Below are 10,457 nucleotides of genomic sequence, written 5' to 3'. Positions count from 1 at the left end.
TGTGTGTGTGTGTGTGTGTGTGTGTGTGTGTGTGTGTGTGTGTGTGTTGGGGGGGGCGGCTCTTTCTGCCTCCCTCTGCCCTTTCTTTCTTTCTCTTGTCTCCTGGGGTCTCCGGCCTCCCTCCCTCCCTCCCACCCTCCCTCCGTCTGTGTCTCGGTCCGCCCGGCTCCTTCTTCAGTCTGTAGAGCTGCTGCCTCCTTGCTCCGCTGTGCTCTCGGCTCACAGAGTGCTGGAGCCTGCGAGCCTCAACACATCCTCCCTCCAGCCGGCCTGTGGGCGCCCAGAAAGGCCCCCGCCCTCCCGCCCCGGGCCGAGCTGAGTTGGGCTGGGCCCCTCCAGCCTCCAGGCCCTCCTTCCTCTTCCTCCTCCTTCTCCACCTCCTCCTCCTCCTCATCTTCTTTCTCCTCCCCGCCCCTCCCGCGTGGGGGAGCCTGCGCCTTTAAGGGCGGGCGGGGGGCGGGGGCTCGGGCTCCCCTCCCCCTCCCCGCCCCCTCCCCCTTCCCCTCCCTGACGTCTCTTCCTCCCGGGCCCCTCCGCCGCCGCCGCCGCCGCCCGGGCCGGCTCCGCGCCCCCCGGCCCCCCCCAAGCCCCAGTCCCCCTCCCCTCATGGAGCCCGGGCTCCCTTGGAGCCGGGGCCACTAGGACCCTCGGGTGCCCTCCCCCAGCCCCGGCCTCCAGTCCCCCAGCCCGGGGCCGGCTCCCGGAGCTGGGGGGCCGCCCTTCCCGGGACCCCGGCGTCCGGGGCCCCCCAGCCTTTGTGTGGGAGGGAGCGGCCGGCGGTCCGGGGGGCAGGGCCAAGGCCGGGGCCGGGGGGGGTCTCCCCCCCGGACCCTGCAAGAGAAGATGTCTTCGCGGACCGCGCTGGCTCCGGGCAACGACCGGAATCCCGACTCGGTGAGTCTGCCCTGCCTGCCTGGGCGCTGGCTGGCTACGGCCTTCTCCTCCCTGTCCGCCCAAGCTCCAAGCTCCCTGGACCTGCCAGGCCTCCCGATCCCCCTTCTACCAGGCAGCCCCCTACACCTGCCAGGCGTCCCCATCCCCCTCCTCCCGGCAGCCCCTCATCTTCCAGAACTCCTCATCCCCTGGACCTGGGAGTGCCCCCCCTTCCAGGTAGCCTTCCAGCTTCTAGTCCTTCCTATGCCCTGGGCCTGGGAGTGCCTCCTTTCTCCAGGTAGCCATTCCTATATTTTCCAGGACTCCTGATCCCCTGGCCCAGACAACCATCCTCCCCCTGCCTCCCCACCCCAACCCCAGACAGTACCCTCTGTTCCAGCCTTCTGGCCCTGTAGCTGTCTTCCTGGAAACCCTACACTGCCCAGGCCTGATACCCTGGTCCTGAGAGGTGGATCCCCTCCACCCATCAGTTCCCTCCATCTCAGTCTTCCAGGCCTACACCCCACCTCCAGGCAGCCCCCCATCTTCTCAGCCCATCCTTTGGCCCTGATAGCTAGTGATAGTGACCCCCCCACTATGGAAACCTCCTGCCCAACGAGAACTGGTATTTTCTCCTCCTACCCCCACCCCCAGCCTGCAGCCACTGTCCTTTCCTCTGGGCACCCTTGTGAAATATCATGTCCCACCCTCAGAAGACCCCATCTTCTCCCTCCAGGGCTAGCCTCAGCTCAGGGAGCTGCCCATCACCATCCTCTAAGGCCCTCTCTAGCTCAGAGGTCCCCATATCACTTTCTGGAAGCACCCCACCCCCTGCCCATTTTCTAGGCCTCTATCTCTTTTGGGGCCAACCAGTCTCCTTTTCTCCTTCCTTTCAAGGCCAGCCTGAGTCCTTCTCTCCCCCAGAAAGCCCCCAATATTTTATGCCTTTCTTCTCCCCCCCTTCCAAGACCAACTTGGCCTCTGGGAACCTTTCTCCTCCCTTCCTGTACCCTTCCCCCAGAGGCTTGCTTTATCCTGGCCTCAAACCCCTTCTCCTAGGCAGAACCCCCTCCTCCCATCTTCTAGGTTTCTTCCCTTGATCCTGAGTAACAGGGCACTCCCATCTCCAAGCTTCTTCCTTGGGTGCTGAGAGATACCACCTCCAGCTCTAAGCAGCACCCCATCTTCCACATATTCTCTCCTTGCTGAGAGCCAGTGTTCTCTCCCGGAAATCCTTATTTTCCAGGCCCTGTCCCCTACCTCTTGGAAACTGTCTTGTTCTCCTCTGGGCAGCTCCCCAGCCCTGTATTTGCCAAGGCCTGATCCATGGTTCCCCTCTCCCCAGGCTGCTGGGACCCCTTCTTCCTGTATTAGCCCTCCAGCTTTTAGGCCTTCCTTAGTTCTGTGTTACCTTCCCGACATATTAATCCCTTATCTCCTTCCTTCCTTCCTTCCTCCCTCCCTCTCTCCCTCTCAAGGTCAGCCTTTAGCCCTTTTTCCTCCTTCCAAAAGCCCCTCATCTTTTGGAGCAACTCTTCCCAAGATTCCAGTGTCTCTCTTCCTCCCCCCCTCCACCTCCTTCCATTTGAGACTTCCCCAGGGAAGACTTCCATCTTCCAGACCCCCACCCTGCTCTAAGGCCCAGCTGGTCCCCTCCCCTAGAAAGCTAGGAGAGAGCTCTTCCAGTGTTCCCCTAGAGACCTCAGATCATATAGGCCTCTTCTCCCCCTTTCTCTAAGCTCATCTAGGGCTGCTGGCTGATGGGAGGCCCCATCTTCCAGGCCTTTTCTCCCCAGGTTAACTGTTTTCTCTCTAATCCTCTAAGGCAGCCCAGGGCCCCTTTTCCCATGAGGTCTTTTCCTAATGTTATAACCTTACTTTTTCTTCCCTTTGCCCCCTCCTCCATTTCCCAGCTCTCTCCTGCCTGGGAAGGCCCAAGGAGGGCATGTGGTCTAGAGGTATTTCTGTGTGTCTGCATCCTCCCCTTCCAAAACCAGGATGAGTTTCTTCCACCCTGAGAATCATCAGGGATCTCTTTTTCCCACTTTTGCCTCCCCCTCCCCAGCTCTAAGCAGTAGAAGATTGGGCCAGCCCACCCTGCCCCCTTCTCTCTCCTCCCAAGGAGCCATCTCTCTGTATTCCTCTGGTTCCTATAATTCTGCTGCTAAACGTAGCCCTGTCCCCAGCGGGGTCTGATGGTCCATGGTTCTTCCTCCCTGCCAAAGAGCATCCCCCCCTCACTAATCTCCAGCTGTCCCCCCACCCCAGACTCCACCTCAGTTCCCTAGCAACAGGCGCCTCATACCTGGGGTGTCAGCCCAGGCAGAGGGAGCTAGGCCAGATGGTGCTGAAGGCCGATTTTAGCTACCACCCCCAGTTTGGGGGTGGAGGGGGGCGCTGTGTCACCTACTGGCCCCTGCCCCCTTAATTCCTCAGGGGGTCCCTGTTCTGCCACCATGCCTACTTGAATGCGGCCTTGGTACCCCCCACCATGGGACATGGGCTGCTGCTGGGGCTGTGTTGAGAAGGATCTCAGAGCACTTAGTCCTAGAGGGGTGGAGTTTTAAGCTGAAGGAAGCCTTAGAGATCCCGTAGTCTCACCCTTTCATTTTTTCAGAAGAGGGCATTGAGGCCCAGAGAGAGGGACTGAGTGGCCCAAGATCACCCAGAGAGACAATCTTCTTGACTCCCAGCCCAGGGCTCCACTTTGCCATTGCTCTACACCTCTTGGGGCATATCAGAGTACTATCCTTCAGGATCTTAGAGTGCCCTGTATCTATTCCCTAGAGAAGAAACAAGGGCTTACACGGTGTCAGGGAGGAAGGCGGGCCTAAGGGCCCAGAAACTCAGGCCTGTGGTGTCCCCAGATCAGGCGGCCTCCTTTGGGCTAAGACTGGGCATTGGGGTGAAGTAACCTCCCCCTCTTGCTTCGCTCAACAAACACACAAAAACCTCACGAGTTGGGGCTTGCATGAGGGTCTGAATGGAGAAGCAGGGCCTGGGTCTTAGGGCATGAGGCAGAGGCTAGGGTCCTGTTCTCAGTCTTTATTAAAGGTGAGAGAGGGATTCTTGGGGCCTGAAATAAAAAGACGTGAGGAACCTTAGATCCGGAGTGGGGAGAACCTGGGGAACGGATGATTTTTTTGGAGTCTAGAATGTTAGGGACAGGGTGAAGATTGAAAAAATAGGGGAATGAACTCTGGGGACACAAGAGATGGGAAAATGGGGGCTAAGTGGAGAAAGAATGTTGTAGAGTGCCAAAGGAGTGTTGGGGACAGAGGAGAGGGAATGTGGCTTGGAATAAGAGAAATAGAATCTTGGGAGAAGAAATTTGGAGAGCCATTCTGTTGGGGATGGAGCACTGGGGATGCAATGGAGCATGGTTTTAGAGGCTAAATGACAACTGTCCTGGTGAGAGGAGCTGCCCCGTAGACCTTGAGTCTTCATTGACTAGGAAGAGCCAGGACTGTGAAGGTGGATGGGGACGTGCCGCTGGTTACCTGGGTCCCTCCTCTCCCATGTTGTTCTCTTTCGGGCTTTGGTGATGGAGACTCTGCCCCATATGTGTAGAGGCTGTTGTGGGACGGGAGGAAGGTACCTTGAGTTATCCAGAGTGATGGCAATGGGCCTAGGCAGGGAGGAGGCCTAGGTTAGGTAGTCTAGGAACTGGGTCCTTAGGGGGTTGGGAGCCTTTGGTATGGAGAAAAACATTCTGAATGGGGAGGCAGGCAATCTGACTAACTCCCACTGACTCACTCTTGGCAAGTGTTTTTCTCTGTCTATGCCTCAGTTTTCCCTTCTGTAAAATGAAGGGGTTGATATCAAGAATCTTTTAGGGCCTTCCTCATTCTAGCTTCAAGGGTTGTCAGACACTCAGAACACAGAAGAACAGGCACAGACAAAGATGATCCTTGAGGGCCCGCCCTCTCAGGGAACATGGGCCTCCCTTCCCCTTTGGCAAAGCCAGAAAGAGAGGGCACTTTATCTGGGCCAGGGAGAAGGGAGAAGAGGAAGAGATGGAGGTCCTTGAAGGGCAGAGGGTGGGGGTGGGACTCAGGCTCTCTGCTCCTCCAGCCCCCACCTCGGCGGATGCCCTAGGCCAGGGGACTGAGTCAGGAGCCCAAACCGGCTCTCCTGCCTGGATGGGGGTGGAGAAGGGCGGGCCCGGGCAGGTGAGTAACTGATAGCCCCGTCCCCCACAGCATGGAACCCTGAGCAGCGGTAGGTCCTCGGACAAGGGTCCCTCATGGTCAAGTCGCTCACTGGGTGCTCGTTGCCGGAACTCCATTGCCTCATGCCCGGAGGAGCAGCCCCATGTCGGTAACTACCGACTCCTGCGGACAATCGGGAAGGGGAATTTCGCCAAGGTCAAACTGGCCCGGCACATCCTCACTGGGCGAGAGGTAGGCAGGGGCCCAGACCCCTGGTGCATCCAAGGATGGTCTGGGGGTTTGGGGACGACACCTGCCTGAGGCGAAATGCTCTACAAATGTAGAAAAAACCATTAGTGCATAATAGTGAGCACACGCCAGTGGTCATCATTTCAGTCCTGGAAGGGGCTGTTTCCCCTCTGGGCCTCTGTGAGATGGGGAGGTTGGAGTTTATGACCTCTAAGGATCTTTCCAGCTCAGAATTTATGATTCTAATGGTGACCTTTCCTTCCACCACTGGGAGGTCTCTGGTCCTTTGAGCCATCTTTTCCCTGCCCCCAACTCTCAGGGTGGCTGGTGCGGGGCAGGGAAGGCAGTGAGGAGGGGGAAAGGTTCCCACGGGAGTCCCTCCCAGGGTAAGCAGAGGATGGTGGGCTTGGTCTCAAGGTCTGGCCTTGCAGGTTGCCATCAAGATAATCGACAAAACCCAGCTCAACCCCAGCAGCTTGCAAAAGGTGAGTTTGAATTCTTTTCCCCATCATAATCTCTGCTGCCCCTTGCCCCCTCAGTGCCTCTGGTCTCCCTGCCTGCTGGGCACATGCTTTCCCTTGGCCTTGGCTTGTTAGGGAGGCTGGGGACCTGATGTCCCCAAACATGGTGGCCCTTCCCTGCAGTTCCGCCCCCCCCCCACTTATGAAATGTTTGCTTCAAAATTACCACAGGGCCTGTATTCAAATCCACACTTAACCTCCCTTTGTGACCTTAGGGGAATCACTTGAACTCACTTTCTCTCAATTGAAGTGGGGGTGGAATGATAACCTTCTCTAAGGGTTTTTGTGTTAACAAAAACAAAAACAAAAAAAAAAAACTCCATCTCTTTCCCTCTCTCCCCACAGCTCTTCCGAGAAGTCCGAATCATGAAAGGCTTAAATCACCCCAACATCGGTGAGGCTCTGGGCCTTGGGGGGCGAAGGGCTGAAGAGTTAGATGAGAAGCTCTGGGCAGGGCCGGGGGAGAGGGGAGACAGCTCCAGTGCTAAGGGTCAGGGGGACGCTGATGCTGACCTCAGGGGCTTATTACAGTGAAACTGTTCGAAGTCATTGAGACGGAGAAAACCCTGTACCTGGTCATGGAGTATGCCAGTGCTGGTGAGACACAGTCCCACTCCTCCCTTCTTCCCCGCTCCATTGTCCCTGCCATGAAATGCTCTTCCTTTTCCATCATTCTCTCCCCAGTGTTCCATCCCCAGCATTCCCCTCTTGGTGCCCAAACCCTCCTCAGCCCAGCTCTCCCCCATCCTTCTCTGTCCACCCCCCCCATCCCTTCCCCCCTCCCTACCTGTATGCACCCCTGTGTCTCCCTGACCCTGTCCCTGCCCCCCTCAGGGGAGGTGTTTGACTACCTCGTGTCCCATGGCCGCATGAAGGAGAAAGAGGCAAGAGCCAAGTTTCGGCAGGTGAGGGAGAGGGAGGGGTGAGTGTGTTTGGGTCTGGGTGTCTGGGTGGGGGTGGGGCTGCCCCCTGCGTACCTGAGGGTGAGGGCCAGGGGGAGCATCATTTGTTGAGACCCCTGTCTTCTTTCTTTCCCTCCCCCCATGGCTCTTTTCTGCTAGATCGTCTCTGCTGTACATTACTGTCACCAGAAAAACATCGTACACCGGGATCTGAAGGTAAGACAGGTCCCTTTTAACCTACCCCCCCAGACCCATCCCCCTATTGTCCCCTGACTTCTTTATCCTTCTTAATACCCCCATTCTACTGTTTACTATGACCCCCCCACTCCATTGTGTTCTCTGACCCCAACATAATACTATCTGTGACCCCCACCCTACTTATAATCCCACTGTGACATCTATACTCCTCTCATCCAGTTCAAGTGAGCAAACATTTACCAAGAGTCTAGGAGGGCAGAACTGGGGTGGGGGGGGTTGGATGGGGGGAGGTAGAGAGAAAGAGGCAGAGTTTTGGATCCAGCCCTGCTCTGCCTTTGTGGGCCTAATGGGGGTCTAAGCCATAAATAGATCCCTTCACTAAATGACTTGGGGCCCTGTGGAATATGAGGCATTGGAGTTGGGATTTAAAGGCTCAGCAGGACATTACAGCAAAGATGCAGAAAGTGGGCATGCTCAGGCTGTGCTGCACCTTGGGGTGGGGCAGTGACTTCTGGAAGAGGGGAAAGATGACGAGGAGAGGGTATCACTTTGTGGAGGATTTTCTGAGTGCCGGGCAAAGGAGTTTCTTTTAAATGATCTATAGATCATCTATAGATGATAGGGAGTCACTCAAGATTTTTCTTGTTGTTCACTTGTTTGCAGTCATGTCCTGACTCTTTGTGACCCCATTTGGCGTTTTCTTGGCAAAGATACTGGAGTGGTTTGCCATTTCCTTCTCCAGCTCATTTTACAAATGAGGAAACTGAGGCAAACAGGGTGAAATGACTTGCTCAGGGTCATACAGCTAGTAAATGTCTCAGGCTGGATTTGAACTCATGAAGAGGAGTCTTCTTGACTCCAAGACTGGTGCTCTGTGCACCCACTAGCAGTCCTCAAGATTCTGGAGCTGGAGAGTAGTATGATCTGACCTGGACCTTGGGGATATTATTCAAGTGGCTTGTAAATAAAGAGTAGATTGAAGAAAGGAGGGACTGGAGCTCTCGGGCCCAGCTAGAAGGTTATTTTAGAAGTTCTTTTTTTTTTTTTGAGACGGTCAGGTTTAGGTGACTTGCCCAGGGTCACACAGCTAATAAATGTCTGAAGCTGGATTTGAACTCAGGTTCTCCTGACTCCAGGGCCAGTGCTCTCTGCACTGCATCACCTAGCTGTCCACTATTTCAGTAGTTCAGAGAGGGTGGTCATCTTGAACTGGAGTCGACATCAGAAGATGTCTTGTCTAACCCCTCCTCTCCCTAGCCCCTCCATATACATCATTTTAAAGATGAGGAAACTGAGGACCCAAGAGGTGAAGGAACTAAGTGTCGGAGGTAGGATTTGAACCTAGGTCCTCTTGACCCCAGTTCCAGGGCTCCTTGCGTCTCCAGTCTTGGAGAATGGAGAATCAAGACCCTAGAGATCCTTCCCTGCAGTGGTGGAAGGGTCTGTTGAACTTAGCTGCTGTTTAACTAGGGAAGGTAAGGGGATGGAAGGAGGAGTGGAAAGCTGTCCTCAGCTCTTGAGCCTGGGGAGACTGAGGCCAAGGACTTCGGAGGAAGGCTGATGATCTGGTGAGGTGGGAGGGAGGTGAGGTGATGAGTTTGAGGCACTGGCGGGACATCCAGCTGGGGGCATCCTGGAGGCAGCTAGAGCTCTGGAGTTCTGGGCTTAATTCAAAGCCATAAGACTGAATGAGGGAGCTGAGGGAAGGAACAGAGAGGGGAAGGCATTGTCCAGTGTGGCAGACTCCATACTTTGGGGATAATAATACCAGTCTCACGGGTGCTGATGACTCTCCGTGAGGTAATGATGAACTCTAAAGCATTGTTTAGTACTTGTCAATAGTGCTTCTTGTTTTCATTAGTGCCTGGTACACAGTAGGTGTTTAATAATTGTTTAATGGATGAGGTGGAAGAGAGACAAGGGTAGCCTTTTTTTTTTTTGAGGGGGGGAGGTTTGCCTACATTTGGGCAGAGAAAACAGAGAAGGCGTGGCAAGAGATGTAGGAGGAGAGCCAGGAGTGTCCCACTTTGGAAGGAGACAGAAGGCTGTTCAGGTGCTGTGGACTGAGCAGACCGTGGGAGGCCTAAGTTTAAGGACCAAGACGGGAGTGGAAGTATCGGGTGAATGGCAGGGCAGGGATGTACTCCTGGGAGAGGAGGAGGACATAGGCCCCGATGCCCAGGGCTGCAGGGACAAAGCTGTGGCAGAGCCCGAGGAGTGAGAAAAGGCCCCTTGGAGAACAGAGTGGCCTCTGGGTACACACAACCCTGGAGGCTCTCGGAGGCTCTCTAAGGGTAGTTACAGTTTGTTCCTGGGGATTAAGTGAAAGCTACAATGTTACCCAAAGTCTTAGATACAGTGAATGTGTCCCTGGGACCTCCATTGTCCGCCCCCTCCCTCTGGTTGCCTTCCTAGCAACATGTATCAGCTTTGTGTCCTTGAGCAGTTCCTTTCCTCTGGCTTCTTCCTCTGGCCTCTGACATGGGACTTTCTCAGCCCAAGGTGTGGGTTTTCATAGAAGGGGAGAGACCGCCCCCTGGTGGAAGTTTCTGAATTATCCCAGAGAGCTGGAAGGGACCTCAGGAACTACAGTTCCCTTGATGGGAATAGGAAACTGAGGCACCAAGAGAGGAGGGAAGGGACTGGCCCAAGGTCCCACAGTGAGCCAGGATTAGAAGCCTGGCTAGGGGTCCTACGGTTCTTTCTACCTCATTGCAGGGGGGTAGAACTAAGGTTCTAGGTCTGACAATGATTGCTGAATGATCAAGTCCTTGCTCCAATGAGAGTTTGGACCAGGTGCTCACCACAGACCCTCCCAGCTCTGACCACATTCCCTATTCTAAGCCCCCTGCCAGCTCTGAACTTCTCTGTTCTAAGGCTTTTCCCACCTCTGACATTCACTGTTCTAAGCCCCCTCCAAGCCCTGATATTCCCTGTTCTAGGTCCCCTCCCAGCTCTGATATTCCCTGTTCTAAGGCCCTCCCAGCCCTGACATTCCCTGTTCCAAGTCCCCTCCCAGCCCTGATATTCCCTGTTCTAAGGCCCTCCCAGCCCTGACATTCCCTGTTCTAAGCTCCCTCTCAGCCCTGATATTCCCTGTTCTAAGTCCCTCACAGACTTGACAATTCCTGTCCTACGGCCCCTCTCCATCTGATACTCCACACTCTCAGAGCCTTCCTAGCTCTGACCTTCTCTGATGACCTGTAGGATTGACCTGGACCCCCTTGCCCCCCCCCACTTCCTGCAGGCAGAGAACCTGCTGCTGGATGCAGAGGCCAACATCAAAATCGCCGACTTTGGCTTCAGTAATGAGTTCACGCTGGGCTCGAAACTGGACACCTTCTGTGGAAGCCCTCCCTATGCAGCCCCGGAGTTATTCCAGGGCAAGAAGTATGATGGGCCCGAGGTGGACATCTGGAGCCTGGGGGTCATTCTCTACACACTGGTCAGCGGCTCCTTGCCCTTTGATGGCCATAACCTTAAGGCAGGTGCTAGGCTAGGCCCCACAGATTGATTGGGAGGGAAGGAAGGAAGGAGGGAAAGGGGGAGGGATGGAGGGAGGG

General features: G+C 55.6%; 1 protein-coding gene across 2 annotated transcripts in view; it reads left to right on the top strand.

The window, feature by feature from the left end:
- Positions 1–777: 777 nt before the first annotated feature.
- The window catches only part of MARK4 (microtubule affinity regulating kinase 4), a 22,652-nt gene continuing 12,972 nt past the window's right edge, over positions 778–10,457 (top strand). Inside the window, exons 1-8 of one of the 2 annotated variants that reach the window (XM_027851441.1) lie at positions 778–894; positions 5,076–5,276; positions 5,705–5,758; positions 6,140–6,188; positions 6,326–6,391; positions 6,629–6,699; positions 6,856–6,912; positions 10,142–10,378. In XM_027851441.1, the coding sequence (XP_027707242.1) occupies positions 844–894; positions 5,076–5,276; positions 5,705–5,758; positions 6,140–6,188; positions 6,326–6,391; positions 6,629–6,699; positions 6,856–6,912; positions 10,142–10,378 (786 nt within the window). In that variant the 5' untranslated portion in view covers positions 778–843. The remainder of the gene's footprint in view (positions 895–5,075; positions 5,277–5,704; positions 5,759–6,139; positions 6,189–6,325; positions 6,392–6,628; positions 6,700–6,855; positions 6,913–10,141; positions 10,379–10,457) is intronic. The other variant, XM_027852200.1, reaches the window with a different exon arrangement.

The sequence above is a fragment of the Vombatus ursinus genome, unplaced genomic scaffold (assembly GCF_900497805.2).
Source record: "Vombatus ursinus unplaced genomic scaffold, bare-nosed wombat genome assembly UNPS02000021.1, whole genome shotgun sequence".
NCBI lineage: Eukaryota > Metazoa > Chordata > Mammalia > Diprotodontia > Vombatidae > Vombatus > Vombatus ursinus.
The sequence above is the reverse complement of the archived record's forward strand: the minus strand, read 5'-3'. Positions and strand labels throughout refer to the sequence as shown.